Raw genomic sequence first — 27,745 nt, 5'->3', positions numbered from 1 at the left:
AAATCATGCTAGATTTTCCTCCAGCCTGGTGTTGTTGTTGATGAAGGTCATGCCAGTCCAGAATAAAACATCACTCTTCCATGATTTGATCATAGATCAGGGGACCAATCTGGAATGCATCAGCAAGACCTGGGGGGGGGGGGGATGAGTTGGAGCAGTGGCCTAACACAGGCCACTGGCCTAACACAGATTTGTCCATCCAGATACTTGAACACCATCACACCTTGGAGAGCCAAACCCAAAATTTGAAAAATGAAACTAAAGCGTTCATAAAGGCAAAAGAACCTAACAAAAACACCATACTTCTTTCTTTCTTCCTTCATTTACATACCTTACAATCAAATAGGCATATTACAAAGAAACATGAAGCCTTGGATTGTTTGAAGACCATGTGATACTCCTGGACTTTGAACTTTTAATTACTAGATGAAGCCACGTACAAATCCACTGAAGCGCATTTGAATACTATGACATTTCAGTACTTAAATTTCAGAACTAAAAGGAGGCCTTTTTCACAGAATGTGTTACCAGAAGCAACAAAACCAGTTTTCTGCCCCCAACATCTCTTTCTATCTCTGTGTGTATCAGTGCCTTATTTAGCGACAATAAATATTCTCTCATATAACTAATAGAAGAATGGTGTTACTTTCACGCTTCCAGGGACCAAAATTATACATCACATGAACTTTCACCTAGTTCTATATAAATCCCTAATCTAATTATGTTCTTGCACTGAAAAACAGATTTTCATAAGCCACATTACCCGAGTACAACAGTACTGTACACCTTCTTCCGTGACAATGACAAAGATTTTTATTGTTGTTAAAATAGCTGTCTCTCTTAGTGCTCTTCTTCCAACAGTAGTCAAACAGATGTCCATGAGAAATTCATAATCAATCCATATTTGAAGTGTCAAATGAGGACATTAAAATGAAGGACTTATTGACTGTAATGGCAGCAGGGCTATATGCTGCTTTAAAATAGGAACTGCAGAATTTGGATATTTAACTTTGGTATAAAAATGCCTGGCATATAACCATAGTGGAAAAGCTTAACACATAAAATAGGAATATTAAAAGGAACTCAAAAACCCACAAGTGTTTTATGACATATTGTGGAAATTCATGGTATATAACAAGGGCTGAAAAACACTCAGTCACCTGCATCTTCAAAAATATTATCTTCATGATATTTTGTATCTTAATTGTACTGCTGACCATCTGTACAGTCAAATTGGAGGACTATTGGATACTCCTAGGCTGTACCTATGTGATGGATTTAATTAAATGCTGGGGGGGTGGGGAGGATAATGTCACAATTATCACTTTAATACCAGGAATTAGTTGTAAGTGGGTGGGGGAGATGTTTATTGGTTGCAGTTTTGTGTTGTATATTTTAAAACTAATTTAAAAAATCAAAATATCATAATCAGAGCAGTCATATTTTGTTGTATACTCCCATCAGCTGATAGTCAGAGATACTTTTGATAATCAAAGCATTTAAACAGCATGTAGTGAAATGAAAATTAAGAATACTATATAAAAGTTCTGGATTATTGACTTTGGTGACTTTAGTATTTCCTCATGAAAATAATCCAGGTCAAGTATACATCAAATGTTTATATTGGTGCAAATGAAACAAACCTGCTTTTTGCTTTAGAACTGTTTAAAATAAAAAGGCTGAAGCCCTCGAAATTCATGAACAATCGGTTGTGTTTCATTGTGCTCCACACTTTTCTTGCTAGCTTTTTTCCTTTGATACATACAGTTCCTTGTTCTGAGAGTAGAGTATGTGGCAAGAGAAAAACAGATTCTTTCACTTCTACTCTTGGATTCTGCTCCCCTGCAGACTTCATGCTTAAAAGCTGGCAGGGGATTTGATGAGAATGCTTAATTCTGAGGGGCTGGAGCATAGGATCCTTGTCAGTTTCAACTCCTGCTGGCTTGCAAGGATGGAACTGGCAGAGGAGCAAAGGGTTCGCACAGCAGGCCTGATACAAAACTTAGGTCACATGCACAATGAAATGCAACACCCCAGATGCGTCTCTCTTTAGCTTCCCATTCAACAGTTAACATACTGCATACCTAAGAGGCAACCTGTTACGTTGCACCAGAAGATAAAACACAAACATGTCAAATTTAAGGTCTTTTAAAATATGGGCAAATAAAGCACACACAGTTCTCATGCCCAAGTGTATAAAACAGAGTACTGTATCTTTATTATACTGCCATCCTGTGGCTGCTTTGGCTCATATACTAAGACTCGTCTCCTTGTTACACTTCTGTTTCTGCCATTTTTCTCCAGCTTGTTCAGATGCTCTTCAATTACCAACTTTTAATAAATCTTTTACATTGTCATTCTTCCTTCATTATTAAAAGAATTTCCTTTAAGTAAAAGAAAGCAAGTACACACACCCATTTGCTACATACACTGTTCATTGCTTCTTTGGAAGTGACGGGAAAAGTGCATTCTTCCCTTGCAAAACCTAGCTACCCTGGTGTAGCACAGTGGCAACAAAGTCACTGTCATGAACTCACTAGGTGGTTTCAGGCAAGCCACTCTCTTGTTCTTCCCTCTGCAATGTGGAAGAATAAAGACAACTTACAGCAGTGCTACTCAAAGTAGTTGTCCACTGACAAGTGCAGTCCATAAGCCATTGGCTTCTGGTCCACACCAACTTCACTGCAGCCCATGTTGGGTGTGGCACTTCAAGGACAAAGTATGGCACCAGTCCCTGGCACATAGGTTGGGTTGGGAATTGCTGGTCCACCACAGAGTTTGAGAAGCATTGCTGTTCAGGCTGTTGCGAGGATTACAAACGCTGTAGGACATGAACATGAAGTGTTAAAACACTTGAAACTGCTGTGCAAACATTGAGCATTATTACAGCATGATCCTATACAAATCTAATTAAAAAGTAAGTCTCAATGAGTTCAGTGTGCCTTACCTCCAAGGAAGGTGGGTAAAGGAATGCAGCTTTTTATATCATATTCCCCCCTTTCCCCCCTTAAAAATAAGAACCTTTGCTGATTTTGTGGAAAGGTTTGTTGTACATTTGCCAGCAGTCATTCCCCGCACATTTGGCTCTTTCATGCATGCCTCTTTCTTTTCTTTCCTGTCATCCCTTGTACTGTCATGTTTGAGATTGTAAAATCTTTAAAGCAGACACCTATACTTTTGTTGTTCCTTATTTTACTATGTAAGCATACTATGTACATTGATCTCACTGCATACATTAATGACAATTGTAATCAGGCGCAAGAGCTGAACTGGCCACTCATTCAAAAAATAAAGGTAAGGCTCATGTTTACAGCTAGGTATCTTAGCACTTGAAACTGACAGTACAACCATGTTCCTTTGCTGAGCAACTGAAACTCCTCGCTGCAACAATATAAAAGTGATCAAACGGCAATCGTATGTACCAGAAGCAAATGAGGAAGAAAAATAGCTTATTTTCTTTCAAAGTGAAAGGTTGATCATAGGGAAACATTTTTTACATTATTTACAATAGAAAACAGCAGAACAATTCAAGTAAGGCTGTGCTTATTACTGGCAATTGGGACTTGAGAACACTGACGGTAAGTACAGCTCAGTTATTAAATCTTAAGAATGTAACAGATTATGCTAAGCTTCTGCAATGCAAAGCATATCTTATCTCATTTCTGGGAAGGAAGCAATGCTTTTATTGCATGATTTTACCATTTTGTGGCTATTTCTGAAGAGCAGGATATGGCTAATCCCATGTTTGCATTTTAAAAAGAAGGGGGAAAATAGTTGGGTGGTTTCAGGTAGCACAGAGTGGAATAGGCTATTTAATCCTTTGTCGCTCAAAATCAGCAGCCCAGCCTTTCTCACACAAGAGGGGGTGGGGGAAGGATACAATATCCCCCATATTTTCCCTGATGAATCCCACAAACATAAGCAAATGTTACCTGTCTTGCCTCAAAAGGCACAATCTGGCAAGTCAAATTGCTTGAAAGAACTCATTTCTCTGCCGAAGAAGCTACAAACCTCTTTTTACCACTTATTAGAGCAAAAATATGTGCACACTAGTGTGAAGCAAGGACAGAGGTACACATTGAAAACTAATCCACCATTTCGGATGCTCCTGCTATTCTATGTCTGTCGGAGCAGAGGCCCCAAGCATCACTAATTCCTTTCTCCTCACCAAGATGGGAAACAATGTCACCTCCATTTAGGGAATAAGGATGCACTGGACCCCATGATAAAACAAGAACTTTAGCCGAAAATATAGCACAAATGATTCTTAAGAAGCATCAGCACTGCCAGAAAGCACAGCCCCATCCCAGAGCCCCAACTGGGTGGGGAAAGGTAGGAACTTTTAACTGCTGCTCCATCAGTATGGAGTATACCTGCCTGCAGATTTAGCTGCCTACCTTACCTTTAACATAAAATACCTACCTATTATTGCAGAATGAATTTAAGAATTTTAGATGCTGAAAAAGTGTGCCTCGGATATAAAATATCTGGAAGAGCTGCTGCAGTATGAATAACTCTGGCATTTAAAGCTGAGTTTCGTTGAATATATGCAGAGTTCTTTTTCCTCCATTGGAAGACAATTTTTCAAATAAGAACTGAGTAACAACGTTTCCCTGAATGCCCTTCCTTTAGGAAATAAGTGCTTCATTTATCCGAAGACTATCTGGATATACCATCAAATCTGTACTTCAGTGCTTCACCATAAGTCACCCTACCAAAGGTGACAGTGGCTCCACACCAGCTCAGAGAGTGACATTCCGGGGCGTGAGCGGCAAGAGTCCTGGGCTGGAACGCTGAGACGGGTACGGGTGCTGGTGCTGGTAGCAGAGGCAGTCCGAGTAGTCAAAGTGAAGTCCAACGGAGGGAGCAGGGGCAAGAGGCAGTCCAATTGGTGGGCCCATGGTCAGGAAGCAGCAGCAAGTCAAATAAGGGTCAGAGGCAAGAGGAAGTCCAGAAGCGTACCAGAGTCAGGGTGGGTAAGAAGTCCAGCCAGGCAAGGTCACAATGCAGGGTCACGGGAGCTCAACAAAAGACCAAGTTGCTGTGGCAAAGACCAAAAGTGAAACACAGGCCTGATCTAGCTCTCCTGGGCTTGCTCCCAGCTGCAGTGCATCTTGTCACCTGACCGTGCTTGCTGGCCTGCGCCTGATTCATATAAGGTTGGCACAGCCAGGGTCTGGCTCCCACAAATCCTCAGAGTGCTCAGGGCCTGCTTCCTGCAAAACCTCAGTGCTCATTACAGGCAGCAGGCAGTGAGAGGCCCAAGTATTAATTGGCCTTGTTAGGAGATCTGCTGGGAAGATGACAAAAACATGCAGGTTGTTGCACTGAATGCCCCTTGAAAATGATGCCACATACCTCTGTGGTCTTCTATGAGGTAGCACAGTGTGCATACACTGATATTCATAAAAATGCACAGCCTTTACATGTTTGTGCATTGCACTAAATATGTGGCTACCATCTTCCATATCATATTTTAGTATTACATGAGAAAGAAAGCTCAAAAATGCACTATACCAAACAAAAGAACAGCTCAGCTGCCATTTTTCTGGCACCATAGCCAATTCTAGCAACTAGCCCAGAGGGTAAAATTCTGGTCCAGGGGTCAGCAAACTTTTTTTGGAGGGGGTCAGTTCATTGTCCCCCAGACCTTGTGGCGTGCCAGACAGTGCACACACGCGGGCGCGCACGGCGGAGGGGGCTTCTCTCTCTCCCCCTCTCCCCCCAGCCCCTCCCCCTGCCTACCTATGCTGCTGTCCGTACTGCGTTCTCCCAACTGCGGCTCCTGTGCCCTTGCGAGGGCTGCTTTCAGGCTGCTCGTCCCACTGCCGCTGCCGCCGCCGCTCGCAAGGACAGGCACAGGAGCCGCAGTTGGGAGAGATGCTGCGCTGTGCTCTGCCAACCGCTGCTCCTGTGCCTGCCCTTGCAAGCGGCAGAGGCTGTCGGTGGCGGCGGAGGGATGAGCAGCCCAAAAGGGCTAGCTGGCTCCAGAGAGGCGCTGCCCAAAATGGCGCTCAGCCAGCTCAGCCCAGCCCACTTCCTCCACTACGCAGGGCGGGGAGAAGGGTGCGGAGAAGAGGAGGCGCCGCGGTGGGTGGGTGGGAATGGCACCCGAAAAAAGGGTGGTGCCAAAAAAAACTGAACGGGGAAAAAATGAACAAACAGAACCGCCGATCCACGGAATGTCCGCAGGCCAGATCCTGAGGGCAATTGGGCCAGATCTGGCCCGCGGACCGTAGTTTGCCGACCCCTGTTCTGGTCAGTCTCGCTGGGTGGCAACCCTAGTGGCTTTCTTAGGATATACGTATATTACAAATGTAAATTACTTCGCCTTCCACGGCTTCCAACCATGGAACTTAACTTCAAAGATTCCAAATAAGGGGGGGAAATAACTAACTAGGAATTTATTTATTTTGTGTTTCAGGATTGTCCAACTTACAGGAGCAATATTTCCATACACTATGAACCTAGAAACAGAACCATTTTGCCAAGAATACCTAGCACATAAAGGTACAGTAGTAAAACCATATTACTGGCTAAGCGTGAGCCAAAGCTGTGTCAAGTGCCCTTATCACATAAAAACAGGTGAAGAAGCAAGAGTTCCTTATGTAGAATTTCATGATGCCTTTGGATTCCCATACAGATCAATGCCTTTCTATAATAAACACCTTCTATTTTATGAATTGAGGCATTCATCAGGGAAATTAATTCAAAAAGGCCATGCTACAAATTGCACAGAGTACAACATTCATCCAGAATCAATGTTATTTGAAATAGGCGGTTATCTAGATTCAGTTGTGCACAATTATGAGAATGCTGGATACATAATTATTTATTCAAACTACTCACCTTGTAACGAGGCAGAGCATGGCTGCATAAGCAAAATGTACAACTTCCTGATGAAGTATCAAGACATTACACTCTGCATTTATTTTGCACAGCTGTACCACACAGAGGAGGATTTCCCAGTATCCCCATGGAACTGTGAAGCTCTGCAAAGCCTGGCTAGCATGTGGCCTCAGGTGACATTGAGCCCACTGTGTGGTGGACTTTGGCATTCCCTCCTAAACAGTTTTGTGACTAATATACCACACCTAAGTCTCCATCATCCAATTTTGCCTGCAAGAGTATGGGCTGACAGACAAAATGCACAACAAATTAGCAGCATTACAGGAATGAAATTTCCTTTTATGAAGACCCTGCCTCAGCCAGGCTATGGAGACTCTACTGCTCTGCCATCTCTGCAAAAGTACTTTTTGCCCAGTTCAGACTCTCAGCATCCAGCACCAATGATGAATGGTAGATTGCCCCCTCTGAGGATACCACCCCCCCATTCAACACCTCCCATTGATGTTTTTTCCAGATTTAGAAAGCAGCCACTATACCCACAACCTAAAAATATTGTCAGACACTTAAAAATGCCAGATAAGTCATTAAGCAAAGCTAAACGTTTGCAAGTAATTCCAAACGGAAGATCTGTTTACACGGAAAGAATTACTGAACGGGTTTAAAGTATCAAGTCTAAAGAGCATGAACTGCACAGAAACAGGATCCAATTCACCTCATTCAAAAACTGAATGCAGGGCTGATAATTCACTCAGCGTGTAAGCAGCTCAAATGCTTATACGTATGTTTTTCATATGTACTGTGGCTATTATGCCAGCATAGGAAACACCAACTTCGAGCAGCTGAATGAAGAGACTAAGGCAATCCTGCTAGTCAGTGTGGCTACTGGACAGCGTCATCCTCCATTTTCTGTTAGAGTATTAAGACAACTTTTCATCTTAAGGATATTTCCTTTATAATAATTATTTTGTGCTGATTTGTTGTCATTGTTCTATGCAGTTTTGGCTGTAAACTTGTACCTGCCAACAGAAAGCTGGGATATAAATGTAATAAAATTAATCCAATCATCAAAAATGCTGCATGTAAAAGACTAATATTCAATTCTTCTATCGTCTCCAGAAAATACGTTAAAGTCAGCCCAGACATCATCAGAGTTATTTGGAAATTCAATTTCTTTTTGCTACGCCTTGCCTTTTAGTGGATATCACAGGTAGCTCTTCAAACTTCCCTTTGAAATTATTAAAAGTACTTGCAAGCATAATGGTTCGGAGTGGGTGGATACCTATTCCTGGGATAAACTTGCATCTGATGAAGTTCAATCAAGTCCAGAGGTCGGCAAACTAGGCTCCGTGGGCCAAATCAAGCCCACGAGGGTCGTTAACCTGGCCCGGCCGCTGTCTGAGCTCCCTGGAAAAAAAGACAAAAAAGAGGGAAGCCGCCGCACGTTCTTGCGTGAAGTCCTCCTTCAGGAGGTGCAGGAGGAAAAGGAGGAGGCAGAGGTGCCACTGGCGGGAAAAGAGGCACCATCCAGGGCAGGGGAGGGGGCGAGAGATTTACGGGCGGAGGGAAAAGAGTGAGGGTGGGGAGAACAGGTAGGAGCTCTCCCCACTGGCTGCACAGCGGTGCTCTGGCCTCTGCTGCTGGGGGGGGGGGGCCCATCCCACCCCTGAAGCATGGAAGAGGTGCCAGCAGCAGGAGGCCCAGCAGGCCACAGCGCAGCACCAAACCCAGGTGAGGAGCCCCCCATCCAAACAATGACTATCATCAGTGCAGGTAAGAATTTTTTAAAATTTTTTTTTATCATGTACAATACTATCTGGCCTGCCTGGTGCTCTTGCATGGAATGGGTTCTTTTAAAATGCACCTGTGGGTTATTTGTGGGGCCTGCCTGATGTGCATAGGAATTCATTCATTTCCCCCCACTCAAAATATAGTCCGGCCCCCCACAAGGTCTGAGGGAAAGAGGACCGGCCCCCTGCTGAAAAAGTTTGCCGACCCGATCCAGTCCATGAAAGTGTATGCTGCAACAAATCTGCTGCAAACAATCCCGAAGGCAGCCCTGTATAGGGAAGTTTTTAATGTTTGATGTTTTATTATGCTTTTATATATGTCATAAGCTGCCCAGAGTGGCTGGGACAACCCAGTCAGGTGGGCAGGGTACAAAATATAAATTATTATTATTATTATATATATCTATTCAGAAGTCCTCAAAGATATAAATGAGGCCTAAAGGTAAAGGGACCCCTGACCATTAGGTCCAGTCGTGGCCGACTCTGGGGTTGCGGCGCTCATCTCGCTTTACTGGCCGAGGGAGCCGGCGTACAGATTCCAGGTCATGTGGCCAGCAGGACTAAGCCGCTTCTGGCAAACCAGAGAACACAGAAACGCCGTTTACCTTCCCGCTGGAGCGGTACCTATTTATCTACTTGCACTTTGACGTGCTTTTGAACTGCTAGGTTGGCAGGAGCTGGGACTGAGCAACGGGAGCTCACCCTGTGGCAAGGATTCGAACCGCCGACCTTCTGATCGGCAAGCCCAAGAGGCTCAGTGGTTTAACCCACAGCACCACCCGCGTCCCCAAATGAGGCCTACTCCCAGGCAAACAGGTATATCCTATCGCTGGCTTGATTATTCTCTTACTGCACTACATAATTATTTGCTGTTCCTACTTTGATAAAGAACTTAAACTTGGGGGTATGCACTGGCTGCTGTTTTTAAAAGCGATGCGTCCACCTCATAACCTTGAGGATGAGGTGGAAATCCGAATTAGAAGGGGAAAGTTGTACCACAAAAAAACCCGTCAGAAGATACAAAAGTCTAACAATTTTGTTTTACGAGCACTGAGCAAAAATCAGAGCCAACCGCCCGCTGGTTCCGAGCAGCCGTGGGGCTTCTCTCAGGCCTAACAGCCCCCCCCCCGCCTCACCAGCCAGGCGACATTTTGGCCCCCGGCTGGAATTAGCAGGCCGGGATCCCCGGCCCATCCGTTGCTATAGGAACCTGCCAAAGATCACGTGTCAGTCAACTTCTCACTTGCCTCCCACAGCCCATCGCCCCACCCCGCCGCGCGCGCAGTTCTGCGCATGTGCTCGTTCACGGGTAACGGGGGGGCGAGAGGGAAATGGCTACTTGACGCATGCTCATTAGAATGGGTGGCGCGCGCATGCGCAACGCTAAGACTTCAAACCCAGCGCTTGTTGGGGGTTTTTAATCAGAAGGGCCTGGAAAAGGTCGCTCTCTCACAGAAGCTTAAAGAAACGCGCAGGAGGAGAAATGACGTAATGGCGGTTAACCTTTTGTGGATTGTCCGCATGCGCAGAGCGGAGGAGAGGTGGGGTGAAACCACTCGCGCATGCGTGGTGTCGGTGTTGGCTGCCGCTCCCTCCGTGACGTGAGTCCTTCCGCCGCCTGGAAGGGGCGGAGTCCCGCCTCTCGCCGCCGCCGCCGCCGCCGCCTTCCTTTGCCCGAGCGAGTCAGGCGGGCGCAGCCATGGCCAAGCACACGGTCTCCTCCGCGCGCTTCCGCCGGGTGGACGTGGACGAGTACGACGAGAACAAGTTCGTGGACGAGGAGGACGGCGGCGACGGCCAGGTGGGCCCCGACGAGGGCGAGGTGGACTCGTGCCTGAGGCAATATCCTGAGGGAGACAGAAACGAGTCGCGGGGATCGGGGGGTCTCTCTCCCTTCCCATGGAGGGCGGGCTGAGGAGGTGCCTCCCCCCCCCGCAGCGAGGGGCCCTTGGGCGCCGGGACAGGCGCTGCGCCTCCCCTGCCATCTCCGGTCCCGCTGGAAGGGACCTCGGGGGTCATCTAGGCCAACCCCCAGCAGTGCTGGGATCTTGTCGCCCAACCCCCGGCCCTGAGGAGCAGGGTCGCCCTGCCTGCCTGCCTGCCTGCCTGCCGAGGCCCTTGGCTTCTCCATCTTCCATCTCTTCCGCAAAGGAGGTGGGGCGGGGCGGGGCGGAGAGAAAGGATGACAGGAGCCCGGAACGTGGGCTGTGCTCCCCACACCCCAGTATGGATACCGTTTTTTGGGGAGGGGGCTTCTGCTACACCCGCAGCCGGTGCCTGCTCGGTGGGAGCAGATCCTCCCTCGAATTCCTCCCTCGCCCCGTCTGACTCCCTAAGGGGGGTTTGCGAACCCTTCTCCCTTTCACAGAATTGTAAAGGGGCCCCAAGGGGTCTAACTCCCTGCAATGCAGGAGTCTCAACTGAAGCATCCAGGGCAGATGGCCGTCCAACCTCTGCTTAAAATCCTCCACGGAAGGAGATTCCACCACCACCTGATTGAATCCTCCACTGTTGAACACCTCTTACTGTTCAGGTTAGGCTGAGAGACAATCTTGCTTGTTGGAAGAAAACCTTACTGTTTTCCGTGGGGCTTTCTCTTGTGTAACAGCACACAAGACTGCATCTTGGTTTTTAATCATGTGTGTTTACTTGGAAGTAAGGCCCACAGTTATGGGCTGGTTGTATTTTTCACCCACATTTCACACAGATGCTTTGTAGGCGGGGTATAAAGGGAACCTAGCTGACATTTGAACTTTTAACATTTCAGACCCATTCTGTACAACTGCAAACAATTAATATATCTGTATATGCTTTAATCTGACAAAGGAGCATTGAGAGACCATTTTAAACCACACTGGCTCTGAGCATGAAGGCATCTCAATGTAGCCATTGTTTCAGCAGACTGTAATGTTGAGGTTCACAGTCATGCTGTCCTGTAGTTCATGCTATTCCTCACAACATTTCTATGGAAGAAAAAAGAACTGTGGTGTAAAACAGAGAGTGATTTATGCAAGAACAAGTCAGTAAAGGCACTAACAGCTTTGGTTGAACATATATTTTAACTTTCCTCCACCTTTAATACACAAAGCTTTATCTTGTTTTCCTGCTGAACACACACTACTCTGCTCCTCCTTCAGGGTTCATTGCTCTTTTTTTCCACAGGTCAAAAGTTAGGTCTGGAACTTTTTCTTGATTGACACTCTATAATCATTTAATCACTTCGTGGATTTTTTTAATTCAAAAGTGTGTGAAAGAGTTTCATGGTTGACAGCATTGTTGAAAACACCTCTTCAATAATGTTAAAATTACTTGATCTGTTTTCCAAGCTGTGAATTCATGTGTCTGCATAGCATAGTTGAATCTCATTTTTTAACATTCTCAAAAATACCCCATATCATGATACTGTAGTGTAGTACAATTTAATACTGAAAAATGAGATTGTTAATCAGCTAAAAATGTTTAGCCATATTCAGTGGGTCTACTTGTAAGAATTGCATTAGTCTGTGGATAGCTTTAGTAAGAGATAAGTGTTCATGGGGCAGATGTTCTATTTTCATTAGAACTTATTTTGTAATAAGCTTCAGGCATATCTGAAAAGGAAAAAATAGCTTAATATAGTATAATCTGAATGGCTTAACATGGTAGCAGCTTTGCACATCTACTTTTATAAGTGTCTTTTCTCACTGTTTGCCTGCACAGTCCTAAAGCATGCATTTGACAGTGTTACATCAAATTGAAGAACATGGGAGGAGGAGTCTGCAAAGCATTACAGCCTTCTAACTTCCTCCTGTCAGACTAAAACAGTAGAGGAAGTACATGAATTCAGTAGGGTCTTTCCTTTTATGGAAACAGTTGCATCTAGTCAGTGATAGTGCAACTGGTATTCAGTTCCATTTTGTAATCTTAAGTACACTCACTTGAGAACACAGTACAACTTATTTCTGGGTGAATTTTCATAGGATCAGGAAATTAGTGATTTGTCTCATTTATAGAAGAAACAGTTTCTAAGAATTACACTGTTTAAATGGGTTCCAGGAAGTAATCAAGAAAGGAAACCCCCCCCCCCCCATTTCCAAAACCAGATCGGGTCTAATTAAAATACTGTTCTGCATTGTCAACAGGCTGGCTGTTTTTTTTATATCTCTTGAGATGTGTTAATTTTTCTTTGCTTATTAGATATAGCATTCTCTAATCAACCACTAAGATTTTTCAATCTGCTTGAGGCTTCTCTAAGCTCTGTGCTATGTAGTGGGAAAGAGTAAGGTTTGAGTCAGAAAGTCCTCTCTTCAAATTCAACTTCAGCCATTTGTGAAACTAGTCAGCTTTAGTGATTCTCTCTTCACCCCCAGCTGCATAAGATACTACATGATACTGAAAAACCTTACGGGGCTCTTTTAAGGTTCCTGTGAATGTATCTGAAGCATTTTGAACTCTTGAAATGTGTTCTATAACTATTACTAGTTTTTGAACCCTCAAAGCTTGGCAAAATTGTCTTTTCCTTAACTGCTGTTTACGGGGAACATGATGGCTGCATTACAGGCAGCTCTGAAAAATCCTCCAATCAACACCAAGAGTCAAGCCGTAAAGGTGAGGTAACAGGAGAATTATGGTGTAATAGTGATTGAAGACTGCTCTTCTTTTTCAGAATATTTTAACCACATCTAAAAACACTGCTGAATTGCTGCATCACTGCTGTAACTCTCAAAACTTAGTGGACGTGTTTAAGTGTTATTGCATTGGTGACTTCAGGATTGGATAACTGCAATTAATGTAGAATGCTGCAGCACAGTTGCTGTCAAAGAAGACTCTGTTGTCATACAACACCTCTATTCAGATATCTGCACTGGTTGCTGATTTGTTATTGGGCTGAGTTCAGGGTATTAGTATTGGAGTAGAAAGCCCTTAATGGCTTGAGACGAGCCTTACCCCACTGGTGCTCACTTGACTGCTTTGATCTGTGCACCTGGCACTGTTACAGGTGCCACATAATACTCTTTCTGCAATTGTAAGAAATCAGTATTTTAGTATAGCAGTACTTATACTTTGGAACTGTCTGTCTATTGACATCAGGCCATGTATTGTGTCTTAATTGATTGCTTTCAGATCATCCTATTTTTTTCAGTCCTGAACAGGCTGACGAAGCAAAACGAATGAAGCCCTAGTCTGCATTCAGTGGTTCAAACATTGTGCAGATGGCTATAATGTTTAAAGTTCTTTTTAGAAGACAAAAGAGAAAATTAATTATAAAAGTAGAAATCCATTGTGTTCCTGTTGCTTTTTAAGTAAGGCATGGGAGACAGTTCTGCAGTGATAAATATATATTTGTTTACATTTTTAATCCTACTTCTATTTAATTCAAAACAATGGTTTAGCATTCTATGAACAAGCAAGCCTTGGGCTCATCAGCTCTCCATCTCCAGTGCAGCTGTGTGCAGGAGATTGAAAGCTTTTGCTTCCAGTTTTAACTATCTGTAGTTTGTTGTTCTGTACAAAGTGTGGTTACTCTAATCTAGGTTTAGGGTGGGGAAAAACAACACCAAACAATGGATTTGGAAGTTGTATTGTTTCCCTAAACTTTAGTTAAATTCAACCATGGTTTCAGATTTGGACATAACAATAAACTGTGGTTCACTGAAAAATACAGAGAAAGTGTCTGATTACATAACTGTGCTGGACTTTGGGTAGTGCACAGTAGTTTAGCGTTATGTCCAAACCAGGTCACTCTAATAAGAACTTGCTGAACTGTTTTTGCCAAAGCAAGACAAAAGCATAAAGTGAGAAATGCAACTTAGACCCTGCAGAATGATCTGGGTCTGGTGTACCAATGAAGGGAACTGGGTAGGAAATGGCATAGAACAGGAGTGTCCAACTGGTCAGTTGTGATCTACCAGTCGATCACAGCAGGGTGCCCCAGTCAATCCTGGTCGATCGTAGGACCCCCCCCCCAAAAAAAAGCTCAACAACTTTGGCTAATTGGCTAATGTTCCCCCCCTAAAAAGCTCAACAACATTGGCTCATCCTCCCTGCAAAAAAGCTTAACTACTTTGATGCTAGTTTTTTATAGCGGGAGTAGATCACAGTCTCTTGGAAGTTGGACACCCCGGGCATAGAACTTTTATTTGAGTTTGCCTCTTTTGAAAATTGCTATCTGCAGCCTAGTTAATCTTTTGCCATTTCAGATAAAACAGAAGCATTCATAAGGTCTTATTAATTCTATATTAGAACTAATTTATTTATGCAACACAGTTGCAGACACAGTCATAATAGTCATGTAAGTCTAGTAGCTTAGTACTTGTTGAATTTTCATGGTAATTAGAACCTTTCTTAATAGTATAAACTGCAGTGGTCAAACCAAGTGCATGTTTGCTCAGAAGAAAATCAGCTGAGTTCAGTTGGACATGCTTCCAAGTAAGCGAGCACAGGATTGCAGTGTTCATGGTTCTTTTTCTGTTTGTCTTTTTCAATTTTTCTCTAGGATCGTGCAGAAAGTATTGTCCTGAAGGTTCTCATCTCTTTCAAAGCCAGTGATATTGAAAAGGCAGTACAGTCTTTGGATAAGAGTGGAGTTGATCTCTTAATGAAATACATCTACAAGGGCTTTGAGAGCCCATCTGACAACAGCAGTGCTGTTTTACTACAGTGGCATGAAAAGGTATGATGGCTTGGAATCATTCCTTTCTTGGGGGTCTCTGAGTTGTGTGCTATTTTTTCTCCCTTCTCAATAAAGCATAGGCAAGAAGGGAGGAAAAGGTAACAGAGCCACATGCATCCCAAAGAATATAGCATACCTGAAAGCGTTATTTAGATAGACTAAAAAAACTGGAACTTTATCTTAGAAAAGAAGTGTCAGGTGAATTGGGGAACACAGCAGAAGTAAAATGATGAACAGGCTGGAAATACTAGAATTAACCCAATGGAATGAGCATACACATATTTTAATATTAGCAAACAATTCATTTTCCAAACTTACTACACAATTTAACTCACTGAATAATGTTGTTTTTTTCTAAAAAAAAAACTTGACTGTTTTGTCTTTGGCAATGAGGGAGAGATTAATCATGAAAGATAGGAATTGCCTGTGACAATCCTGTTGCTTAAGGCATGCATCCTTTTACCTTAATTATTTAACTGCTGGAAACCAACAGAACCAAATATATTTCCTTAGAGTTTATTCTCACTTCCCTATTTATCACTTGATGATCACAAGATCTAGGGATGACTTGTGTGTGAATGTAAGCCCTTGTACAGATGGAGAGAAACATCCAACTGTATGATGGGACTTCTTCCATCCCTGCTAGAGCTCTCTACACTCCTCCAAATCTGCCCTGGAAGGTTTCCCAGTTTTTTGGAGTAGTCATTGGGGGTGCATTAGGAGTTGCAAGGGAAAGGGGGAATCTGTTCTGCTGGAGGACGACACCATTGGATTTTCCCCAGAGCTTCCACATCTCCTGATGCTTCATTATTTATTATTTATTCAACTTATACACTGCCCTGTAGACAGAGATCTCGGTGGTTCACAACAAGATGGCAACATATAAAACCAAACCAAAAGCATCTCAGACTTGAAAAGTTTGCCGTGGCGTTGGTTGACACATTCAGCTATCAGTCATCAGTACTTGAGTAATGAAATGAAATGAAGTGAGGTGTATGTATATTTAAAAAGCTGAGGGTGGTATTTAGCTAAGCCTTGCTTGGAGTAGACCCACTGAAATTGGTGGATCTGCTCTGAGTAAAACTTCATTGAATACTAAATACATTGTACTTTTTCATGTGTTGCTAGACACCTAATAGAAACACTACTTATATGCTTCTGTGGACCATAGTAATGATTTGGATTGGAGTAACGTTCCTCAGAGAAAAATAAGGCACCCACCTATGACATCCTCAGTAAAGCAAAATAAATATTTCTGTTCACTTACTGAGTATGATTGAGTGCCATAGAAATAATGCCCGTTGTCATCAAAATTTGTAATTGCCCAGTGAACTGAGATAATTTAATATACATTAAAATGAGTTTTAGTTGAGGAAATATATGTGAACATGATTCTGTGAATGGTTTGTATCTTAATTCAAGCTAGTGTGTTTATGGAGTGTATTCCCCTTGTCTTTTTTGTGTTCCCAGTTCAATAAACTGATGTTTCTGATTTCTTGTGCCTCTTTGAGATAGCCATATAAAACATGCTAGTAGATGTCTGCTTAGTTAGAGTTGTCTTCAGTGAGTGCTTTAACTTCCTCTTCCTTGTTGTCTGTTTTCAGGCTCTTGCTGCTGGAGGTGTAGGATCCATTGTCCGTGTCTTAACTGCCAGGAAAACAGTTTAAGTCCAGCAAAAATTGCCCCTTCTGCCATGGGTGTGCGAAATGCTCATACAAAGACCAAAACAACCAAATGCCATCACCGCCCTGTGGGTAGCATCTCTCTTTCTTTCAGCTTGCCTTCTTGCTTTTTCATATCTGTGGTATAATATGCATATCAGACTTCTTTTGTGAAATGTTGGGTAATTATATAAGTGCAATTTTATTTCTAAAATGAGTATCTGGTACTCGCAAAGCATTTCAGTGACACATGTACAAGTGTTTGCATAGGATGATTTAAAAAAATCACGACAATGTGCAACCTACCTTCCCCATTTTTGGCCAGAAAGTCTGAGCAGATGGTGGGGATTGAGGTCAGTTTTAAATTCTTTAGCTGGTTGGGCAGCATTCCATGTAAACTGCGTTGATATGGGACAGCTTACAAATAACAAACTGGACTAGTCAGTGTCTAACCTTACAGCAATCGGCAAGGATCTGTCGAGTCAAGTTGCTCATTGCTTGGTTTTCCTAAGTGTCCCACACTTTTCTTTGCAAACCTTTTTACATGAAGAATCCACAAGCGGAGAATGTCATTGTTTCTGTGATAATCCATCAAGCAAAGGGAACAGGGAAAACATTTTGGAACTCTGCATAATAGCAGCTGCCTCTGAATAACCTAACAAGTGTACACTGAAGTAAGGGCAGAATTACACATTGCACTTGACGTGGGACTGCTGCCAAAAATAAGGTCTTCATGTCAAGTTTCCTTCTCCCCGTAACTTTTAGAGTCTCTTGACACATGCCCTGATGTCATGTGTTTCCCTGTCTTCATCACATCATTGCCTACTGTTGGAATGAAAATTTGGCATAAGTTCAGGACATGGGAAAAGTATCCTATACTGCAGAGGTCGGGGGGAGGGGGGACAAAACATGAGAGTGCCTATTTTGGTGTTAGCCTCATATCAAATCTAATGTATAGTTTTATTCTAAGTTGCAAGCATTTCTTGATCAGTGTTCAACTAGTGGGACCTATAAAATCTTAACCTCTATTCCTAATATGGTTATGTTCCATGTATTAAGGGAGAAAGTACTGACCAATAAAAAAGTGCTTAAAAAAAAAAAAGACTTTCTAGGAGATCATTTGCATTCCAGACCTGGAAACGGCTTGAATGTGAATGACATAGGAGGAAAGTTGACCAATGTGTTTAGTTTATACTAAATGCCAGTTTTGTATCACAAAACTGGAAAGGAATTATAAAATGCTGCTCATTTTTATACCTGCTTTTTTTGTAAAATGAGAAATCGAAAATAAAATGGTCACTGCTAAATATTTTAATATTCAAGTGTAATTTTGTTGTCTGTTGTTAATCCACATTTAGATGGGAGGTGATAATAAATGAGCATCTAAGAACAAAGTTGTTTATCAACTCCAAAAACAAGCACTATATAAATGCTTTTAAAGAAGTACAGTTGCTGAGCAATCCTGTGATCAAGCCTTAGGCTACAATCCTATGCACGCTTAACTGGAAGTCAGCCACACTGAACACAGTGGGACTTCCTTCCATATAAAAATGCATAGGACCACCTTAATGTCTTAAGTAGGACCTCTAGAATGTCACTTATCTTAAAGCTTTTCTAGGACTTTATTATTATTTTAAATAATTATTTAAATAATTATTGATAATTTCCAAATTACAAGAAAAATAAAAAATAAAAAACAACACTACAATACGAAAAAGAGAAAACAATAAAAAAAGAGAAAAGCACAAAATATGAAAACCAATACGACAATACAGCAAAAGAAAGTAAAAAAGAAAAAAAAAACACAAATCCCAAATTGCATATCCATAATTTCCATTTGCTGGTTTCATTGACCTCCTCACACCTCCGTTTTTGTGTTCTAGTTTAGTAATTATTTCAGCAAATTCTTTCCATCTTTCTCAATTTTTGTTATAAAATTTATCTTAACAATTTAACCTAATAATTAACTCAACAAATCCTTACCATCTTTCCCCATATTCTGTTATTCAGATTACCTTAATTTATTTAACCTTATCTTACCCCTAAGTGCCTTAAGACTTAAATCTTAAATTTCAAATATACATAGCTCCTGATATCATTTCTGCTAGAGTCGTATAGTTTCATTCCCACATTTTCCCTAATATTCATTAGCTGATTCTAAAATAAAAAAATTCCATTATAAATTCTCTTCCAATCATCATCCAGCGTCTCTTCTTCCTGGTCTCAGGTCATGTCAGTCCTTATTGTCCATTCCATCTAGTCCATCAACCTGGAAGCCTTATGTCCAAGGTCCTTAAATCTCTTCCATGTCCCTTCTGCAATTCTTCTTCATCTTGTTTGTGCTTACCCTTTTCCTTGTCTCTTGTTGGTCTCTGTCTTAGTTTCTTTCCTTTCTCATTGAGGAGTAGGTCTCTGGGGGATTCCAACCCAAAATTATCTCCATCACCCTTCATCCAGCTCACCCATTCCCCACAGTCCCACTCCCCACAGTCCTCGATATAATCCAAAATGAATTTAAAATCAAATTTCAAGGTCTCTCCAAAGCTAGGAACCTCCTCATCTCCAGACTCCCCTTGGCCCACTCCAACTTCAATCTTCAATAACAGCGGCTTATGCTCCTGTAGGGCCTCGGGTCTCTCCATTTGTACTATTTGAGGTGCAGCCGCACCCTCCTCCATTGTCATCTGCACTTGCCCAGTCAGTACAGATTGATAGGTTGGTTCTTGGATGATTTCTGTATCAATGTTATTAACCACAACAGTCAAATCATTTTCTCATTCATCAAGTCCATCTTCTCATGCATCTGTTCCAGCAAAGCATTTGTCTTGCATAGAGCAAGCACCCAGTCTTTCTCCCAGCTCATCTTTGTTCAAGGTCAGAAAAGACTGTTCCCACAGTCTTAATCTCACAGATGTTGGGTCTCAAATATGCTGCAACAACAATTTAGCAAGCTCCCTTTAGAGGAGACAATCTACTTGTATCCATTTTTTTTTTTTAAGACAAAGGAAAGTTACTTTCATTTTTCAGATATTTCAGATGTTTTTCAGATATTTTGTTTCTTTAAGATGCAAAAGGCAACATTAGAATCAACTTGTTTCTCTTCATTAGCTATCTGTCAAAGTGTTACGTTCACAGTCAGTGAACCTCTCCAACAGTTTCTGTCTCTGACACCCCGTTCCCAGGTTAGAGACGGTGGAAACTTATCCTTCTTCACTCCCTCTCCTGCTGGGGTTAAACAGAGTTTCCCTCCCTTTTCTCCTGCTTCCAAGGGGGGTTTCAGTGATTCTAAATGAAGGAAATTTAGTCTTTTTTAACAGCTTCCCGGCTTTAGCTTGCAAAATTTTTGCTTTAGTCTATATACAAAAAAGCGGAAGGCGGACTTCCTGTTTGCACCTTCCCGCTTCGATACCAAATTAAAACAATTTCTTGATCCAATTTTCCGTTTCTACTCACGGGTACTTGTTTTAAGTCCAATTGTCCACAGGAAAAAGTCAGCGCTCTCTGGCAATGGCTGTGCGGCTTCACTCCGTGAAAGTAGCAGTCAGTTCGTAGCACCGCGCTTCTCACCCCACTTCGCTCCGGAGCCCCTAGATGGGATTCCCCGCGAGTAGGGGGGCGTTTCTGGTGCCCTGCCGAACCCCACGTTCCCAGGCTTCCTCCGCCTGGGATTTCTAGCGGGTCCCCACCTTTGCCGCGGCGGGAAGACCCAGTTTTCACAGAGCCCATTCCTCCAGTCGGAGGAACTCCGCCATTCACCAATGGCACTGACCCGGAAGCGCTTTTCTAGGACTTTAATTTATTCATCTACAGTTTAAAAAAAAGTTTTTCCTAGTCCTCTGTGCTGCAAAAAAAAAAAAGAAAATCCCTTAGTAAATGAGATTTTAAAAAGCATGCAGAAGATCAGAAGTAGCTCCCCAAAGAACATCTTAAGAATTCACCATTCCATTTCCAGTAGGAGCACCTCCAGGAGTGAAGTCAAAACAGCTGCATTAGCAGCACTGAAGTGCCCTCCCTGGGATGCAAGCCTGGGCCATGTGTCTGGAGGTTGTGGGCTGCCCAGATGACAAGAGTCATCTTGTCTCAGCCTCACTAATGTGGTCCAAAGGAAAGCAGAGCAATACGTTTGGCACCAACTTGGCTGCGGAAGTTGCCGGAAGGAGACGTACAAGGCGCCATCTAACCATCTTTGGGACTCCATTCCAGATTTGTGTAGAGTTTGCTCCTTAGTCTTTTCTTTTCCCAAAGATATTCCGCAAAGCAGAAGAGGTTTAGGGTCAGTGTTTTCCTTCTAGATGGGCTACCTTCCCAGGTTGACAAGCCCCATCTGCCCCTCACTTTCCTCTACAGCACCTGCAGAAACCACCTTCATGACCATTGGACCCACTATTGGACTTGCCAGTTTAATCCACTGGAGCCTGTCTTCTCACACAGGTGAAGTCCCTAAACCCCAAAGGTTTGAAACCCATCAGCTACCCTCACCTTGTTTAACCGGCTAGTTGAAGTGGTTTCTGGGGTGTGGCTGTTGTTGCATGCTTACAACTTGGGAGCCACAGGTGAGAACTGAGTGCAAAGGTAGACAAACTACTCCAAAGGAGCACAACAAGTCCTGCACCAGAGGTAGTATCCTTCCCCTAACACCCCATACATTCCAAAGTGACTACTAACTTAGTTGCGTTTTTAAAGGATTGACAACTGTATAGATCCATCAGTGACATTCGCCAAGACAGCTAAATGAAACTTCCATGTTCAGATACGGTGTCCCTCTGATGTCCTCTGGCTCTGTCTGATCAGCTGCTGTTGGAAATAGAACTCTGGTTTAGATTTACTATGGTCTGAACCAGCCAACACAACCTGGGTAAGGTGATTGAGAGAGCGGTTGCTGAACAGTTTGGTGGATTTCTTGATGAAACATCGGCTTTGGATCCATTCCAGTCCAGTTTTCGCTCTGGTCATGGGACCAAGATGGCTCTGGTCACCCTAACAGATGACTTCCATAGGCAGCTGGATTGAGGCAGGTTGGGGCTGTTGATTCTTTTAGATCTGTCAGCAGCCTTCAACATGGTTGACCACAAACTTCTAGACCACTGCCTTGCCAACGTGGGGATTCGGGGCGCAGTCCTTCAATGGCTGCGCTTGTTCCTCTCTGGTCGGGGACAGAGGGTGGTGATGGGGGAGGGGAGTTGTTGTACTACTCCTTGGTGTGTGGCGTACCACAAGGCACAATTCTCTCCCCGATGCTTTTTAACATCTATATGCGCCCCCTCACCCAGCTCGTCCATAATTTTGGTTTGGGCTGTCATCAGTATGCTGATGACACCCAGCTTTATCTGTTGATGGATGGCCACCCTGACTCGGCCCCTGACACACTGTTCAGATGTTTGGAAGCCATGGCTGGATGGCTATGTGGGAGCCGGTTCAAGTTAAATCCTTCCAAGACAGAGGTCCTTTGGCTGGGTCGGGACAATATGGGGTTGGGGGGCCAACTCCCATCCCTTGCAGGGGTGCAACTAGTACCAGCACCTTCTGTCAAGAGTTTGGGTGTAATATTCAATGCCTCCTTTTCTATGGAGGTGCAGGTTACAGCTATAACAAAGGCAGCATTTTTTCATCTCCGCCAAACTAAGCAGTTGGTCCTTTACTTCTCTCGCTCGGACTTCGCCACTGTGATCCATGCGACAGTCACCTCCAGGCTTGATTATTGTAACTCGCTCTACGTGGGGCTGCCCTTGAAACTGACTCAGAAACTCCCGCAGGTGCAGAATGCTGCGGCAAGACTCCTTACGGGGTCTTCACCGCGGGATCACATTCACCCAGTGCTATACCAGCTGCACTGGCGCCCAGTGGAGTACAGGATCAGGTTTAAGGTGCTGGTTTTAACCTTTAAAGCCCTATACGGCATAGGACCTTCGTACCTATGGGACCGCCTCTCCTGGTACGTCCCTTACGGTCTGCAAATAACAACACCCTGAAGATTCCGGGCCCCAGGGAGATTAGACTGGCCTTGACCAGAGCCAGGGCTAATTTTTGGGCCGTAGCTCCGGCCTGGTGGAACGCTCTCTCACAAGAGACTAGGGCCCTGCGAGATTTGACATCCTTCCGCAGGGCCTACAAGACGGAGCTGTTCCGCCAGGCCTTTGGTCAGGGTTCAGTCTGACTCATTTTCTCTTTGTATAAGAACAAGCACAAAGGAGGTTTCCCAGCCCACTCACAGGTCCTTATAATATCAGTGGAAACAGTTGGTCCTGGTGAGAATTAACCGCTTTCAATTTTAACCTGAGGATTGTCATTTGTCTAGTTTTAACTTTAATTTTAATTTATTTGAATTAATTTTGGGATGCATTTTAATCAATCGATTGCTTGTTTTTATGCATATTGTATTATTTATAGGATGTTAGCTGCTCTGAGCCCGGCTCCAGCCGTGGAGGGTGGGGTACAAATAATAAAAAAATATTATTATTATTATTATTATTATTATTATTATTATTATTTTACATTGTGCCCAACTAGATATATTTTGGGCATTCTTGTGTTTCTAGATCTCTGTGATTTTTATTCTGAAGTAACTTGAATAAAAAAAAGTAATACTCCGGATAAGCCTTGTAGCATAACATATTGGATAAAAAAATACTCTTGTATTTGCAATGTTGCTTTTTAAAAACTTTTCCTCCTCAGTTTTGAGAAGTAACATAGTAGGAAAACAAGGTCCCCTAAATGTCTGAGACTATGACATTGGAAAGATGACTTGGAAGCCAATATAAAATGATATATGCAAGATGAATAGAATACATCATTTGCTTTTATTGTAAAATAATACCAAGGAGCTCTGGCAAAGGTAGATGTTCATACGCACAAGACTTTGCTTCTGTTCAAGTTGCCTGAAGATTCTACTTTGCTTTTGGTATCCAAGGAAAGTTACAACCACACAATCACCCCTGCGTTGCACAAGGTTGCTACAGCAATCTTGGAGAAGCCAGATTGTGACTCATTAAGAATGCTTGCAGGACTCCCTGCTTGTGATGAGAGAATGAAATATTAGTCATTGCATCTCTTCCAACCTCTGCTTCCATTTTTGAACAGAAATCAAATCAAGGATGCACCCACAATGAAAAGATTTATGAAGATTTATTCAGCTTGTGAATATGCTCTAAGGATGGGTGAATCTGAATTTTGATTCCTCTCAGATTCTCATTTTTCAAATCGTTAATATTATTTACCAGCCCTTCACTCTAAAGCTCCAGGATGGGTGACAACATTTAGAAACACAATATTAAAACAGTTTGACATAACTTGTAGTCACAGAAATAAGGTGGGTCCTAAAAATATACGTGCACCTCAGCTGTCAAAAGCCAGGGTAAAGAGATGCGTCTCCAGCATTCACCGGAAAGTACAGTAAAGGTGCCAGATGCACCTCTGTGGGGAGGGCACCCCACAACTTGGGGGCTGTTCAAGAAAATGCCCTCTCTTAGACCACCAGCAACTGAGCTTCTGAGGGCAGAGGAACTACCAGGAGGCCCCTTCCTTCCTTTACTTCTCCACATTTCTGCATCAGTTGGTGCTTTTTTTTTTTAACGTTATGTTCACTAACATATGCATTTCTATGCACAATTTACCCTCGTATATTCATTTCTGTACGCATTACTGGAGAACCGCAGAGCAAAATTTGGAGAAATGTGAATTTCAAAGGACGTTTGTACATAGTTCATGTACTACAGGGATAAGCAATTTGAAGCTCTGCAAATATTACTGAACTACAACTCCTGTTGTTAAAACTTGTATACTGTTCTTCAACTGGAGATCCCTGAACAGTTCACAACAGAAAAATACAAAATGAGAATACAAAATACATAATAAAACCAAAACAAACCAATATCCATGCTCCCACAAACACATTTAAAAAGCCATAGAATGTTAACTAGCCAAACTTTCGGTTGAATAGAAACATTTTCGCCTGGCACCTAAAGATACGTAATGGAAGGCACCCAGCAGTCTCCTTCTTTGGAGTCTCCTTCTTTGGAGGTCTTTAAGCAGAGGCTTGACAACCATATGTCAGGAGTGCTCTGATGGTGTTTCCTGCTTGGCAGGGGGTTGGACTCGATGGCCCTTGTGGTCTCTTCCAACTCTATGATTCTATGATTCAGCAAGCCTCCTTTAGGAGAGCATTCCACAATGGGAGACACTGCAGAAAAGGTCCTTTTCCCATGTTGCCACCCTCTGGACCTCTTCTGGAGGATACACATGGAGTAGGGCCTCAGATGATGATCACAGGGTCTCGGCTGGTTCACGTGGGAAGAGGTAGTCCTTGAGGCGCAGTGGAACCTTGGGTTACGTACCATCCTCCTCACGAGCGCTTCGGGTAAGGAGCTCCCCCAAGTAGATGCTCCTGGTTGCAAACTTTGCCGCGGGATGCGAGGTGAAGTCGCGTGGCGGCAGCGGGAGGTCCAATTAGCGAAAGCTCGCCTAATGTTAAGAACGGTTTCCGGTTACAAATGGGCCTACGGAACGAATTAAGTTTGTAACCGGAGGTACCAGTGTATTGTGGTCCTAATCTATTTATGTCTTTATAGGCCCATCAGCCCCAGCCAGCGTGGCCAATGATCAGGGAAGATGGGGATTGCAGTCCAGAAAAAGTGGAGGGCACCACACTGTCTACTTCTGGTGTCTTGTTTCAGCAAATGCAAATAATAAGTTTGGCCTTAAATGTGAATTGTATCAAATTTCTGTCCTATCCCTAGTTAGAGAACAGTATGGTCAGGAAAATGACTTGTAATTAAATGTTAGAACAGAACAGTTAGATTAAGGAGTATGGAGATGCAATGCAAAACTTAAAGAAATGAAGGAGGAACTGTGAAATGAGATTTAGTGGGCTTCTAAGAAAAACAGTTAAAACAATTTCCTGTATTAGGAATAGGAATTGAAACTGCTTACAGAATAAATTCCACATTTGCAGTCTATAAATAAAACCAAACCTCTGCTGTGATGTATTTATTAACTTTATTAGTTTACGAGTTAAGAAAGCTATTCAAAATAAAATATGACCTATTTGAAAACTGCTGGTAACGAAGTTCCAGTTCTCTTAGACTTGCACCAGGAGATGTCAAAAAAGAAGAAAAGCTTGAGATTTTAAACAATTTGTCTATAACAGAAAAAGGAATGTATTGCTACTGGGATACCATTTTTAAATTAAATGTTTGGGTGGGTGGGAATAGGTAATTGTCCAGTCAGCTGATTCCACCAAGCAACTTCCTGAAATTAAAAAGGACACACTGTCTCGTTCTTCAGGAGGAGTTAAGTGGCATTTATCTTGGTGAGTGGGAAATCACCAAATATATTTGTTTAACCCTAAAGCTGAAAGCTTTCTACAGTGGTACCTTAGATTACATACGCTTCAGGTTACATACGCTTCAGATTACAGACTCTGCTAACCCAGAAATATTACCTCGGGTTAAGAACTTTGCTTCAGGATGAGAACAGAAATCTTGCTCTGGTGGCGCGGTGGCAGCGGGAGGCCCCATTAGCTAAAGTGGTGCTTCAGGTTAAGAAGAGTTTCAGGTTAAGAACGGACCTCCGGAACGAATTAAGTACGTAACCCGAGGTACCACTGTATTTCTATTTTCTATTTTATTCTATTTCTTAAGAAATGAATAAATGAATAAACTGCTGTTGCTGGAAACCTCAAGCGGTGGTTTCCCAAGGGCATCTGACTGGCCCTTGGATGAGTCCCTCATCTAAGAACAGGATGAGGAACTAGACCCACCATTGGTCTGATCCAGCAGGCTTTTCTAATGTAAAATCATATATTTAAATGTAGAAGGACTGAATCGTCCTATTAAAAGAAAGAAATCAGCACAACTGTTGAAAAAAAGGACAAAAGCGAGCCTAACTTTACTTCAAGAAACACATCTAGACAACCTGACAGCCTTCTCCTCCCAAATGATAAATCGTACTATGTGGGCAGGAAAATCCAGTATCTCCTAAACCTATTGCAGTTTTAAGCAGAAGTCAGGAAAATTGTTTTGGAGAAAGTAACATTATTCAACTGTGCATAAGTATCTCTTCATCTTTTGCCCAGCAAGGCTGAACTGAAATGATGGGCTGGATCACTCATAAATGGCTGTGACTGAATCTTGGGCATCTGATTCTTCTTTGCCAACTCCTGACAGATTTCTATTTCCATTAGCATCATGATTTTTAGAAGGAAGTGTGTCTATGCTGCACAGGACTTTTATAGTATGAAAAGCCCACAAGGGAGGAAAAGGAGAAGGAACAGTCCTTGCCTCATATAGGAAAAGATTGCCTCAGGTTGAGAAACTGTAAAACTCTGCCTTTAGTGGATCTTAAATCCTTACTGTTGGGGGAGGGAGACATCACCTCCAACATTCATCTGATGAAAATAGGGACATAACAATAATTTTATTATTTATTCCCCACCCATCTCACTGGGTTGCCCCAGCCACTCTAGGCATCTTTCAACATATTTTAATAGCAAACATTTTTTTAAAAAAACTTCCCTATACAGGGCTGCCTTCTGAGGCTGCATAGTTCTTTATCTCCTTGGCTCGGGGCCACATAAGTCCATTCCCTCCGATGACAAGAGGGGCGCCCAGTGGCAAAGAGCGTGTGCTGTGAGCCCGGAAGCCCTGAGTGCAAAGGTCACCTCAGCTGTGAGCTCCGCCTGGATGTGCAAAGCGGAGGTAGGGCTGGTCAGGACAAGCACAGGCAGGAGGGGAATCTGCAGAGGCACCGTCTGTTTCTTCTTCTTCTTAAGATCTTAGGAAAGTGAAATTCAGAAACAGGAA

General features: G+C 43.0%; 2 protein-coding genes and 2 long non-coding RNA genes across 5 annotated transcripts; 2 read left to right on the top strand and 2 right to left on the bottom strand.

Annotated features, from left to right (window-relative positions):
• Positions 1–376: 376 nt before the first annotated feature.
• Positions 377–8,615, bottom strand: LOC308480643. 2 transcript variants are annotated; one of them, XR_013988175.1, is made up of 4 exons: positions 7,973–8,615; positions 4,423–5,290; positions 2,606–2,821; positions 377–2,363 (listed from the first exon to the last, which is right to left on the bottom strand). It is a non-coding gene; the product is annotated as an uncharacterized lncRNA (long non-coding RNA). The 2 variants fall into 2 exon arrangements; XR_013988174.1 differs by having other exon boundaries at positions 377–2,821.
• APOBEC4 (apolipoprotein B mRNA editing enzyme catalytic polypeptide like 4) lies at positions 2,832–7,966 on the top strand. The gene is made up of 2 exons (XM_081012291.1): positions 2,832–3,578; positions 6,425–7,966. The coding sequence occupies exon 2, from the start codon at positions 6,462–6,464 to the stop codon at positions 7,509–7,511; it is 1,050 nt and encodes a 349-aa protein (XP_080868417.1). The 5' UTR covers positions 2,832–3,578; positions 6,425–6,461; the 3' UTR covers positions 7,512–7,966.
• Positions 8,616–10,257: 1,642 nt separating the features above from the next.
• ARPC5 (actin related protein 2/3 complex subunit 5) lies at positions 10,258–18,258 on the top strand. The gene is made up of 4 exons (XM_081012368.1): positions 10,258–10,478; positions 13,151–13,223; positions 15,112–15,288; positions 16,893–18,258. Exons 1-4 carry the CDS (start codon positions 10,336–10,338, stop codon positions 16,953–16,955), a joined length of 456 nt encoding a protein of 151 aa, XP_080868494.1. The 5' UTR covers positions 10,258–10,335; the 3' UTR covers positions 16,956–18,258.
• On the bottom strand, positions 17,782–27,496 carry LOC308480665. The gene is made up of 2 exons (XR_013988206.1): positions 23,578–27,496; positions 17,782–18,569 (listed from the first exon to the last, which is right to left on the bottom strand). It is a non-coding gene; the product is annotated as an uncharacterized lncRNA (long non-coding RNA).
• Positions 27,497–27,745: the final 249 nt, after the last annotated feature.

This window comes from Podarcis pityusensis, assembly GCF_964106645.2.
Source record: "Podarcis pityusensis genome assembly, chromosome: 6".
Taxonomy (NCBI): Eukaryota; Metazoa; Chordata; class Lepidosauria; order Squamata; family Lacertidae; genus Podarcis; species Podarcis pityusensis.
Note: the sequence above shows the minus strand (reverse complement) of the source record. Positions and strands in the feature narration are given on the sequence as shown.

Coding starts and splice junctions, on each gene's coding strand:
- APOBEC4 (XM_081012291.1), top strand. CDS start 6,462: ATGAACCTAGAAACAGAACCATTTTGCCAAGAATACCTAGCACATAAA.
- ARPC5 (XM_081012368.1), top strand. CDS start 10,336: ATGGCCAAGCACACGGTCTCCTCCGCGCGCTTCCGCCGGGTGGACGTG. Junction 13,224..15,111: donor CCAAGAGTCAAGCCGTAAAG/GTGAGGTAACAG, acceptor ATTTTTCTCTAG/GATCGTGCAGAAAGTATTGT. Junction 15,289..16,892: donor TACTACAGTGGCATGAAAAG/GTATGATGGCTT, acceptor GTCTGTTTTCAG/GCTCTTGCTGCTGGAGGTGT.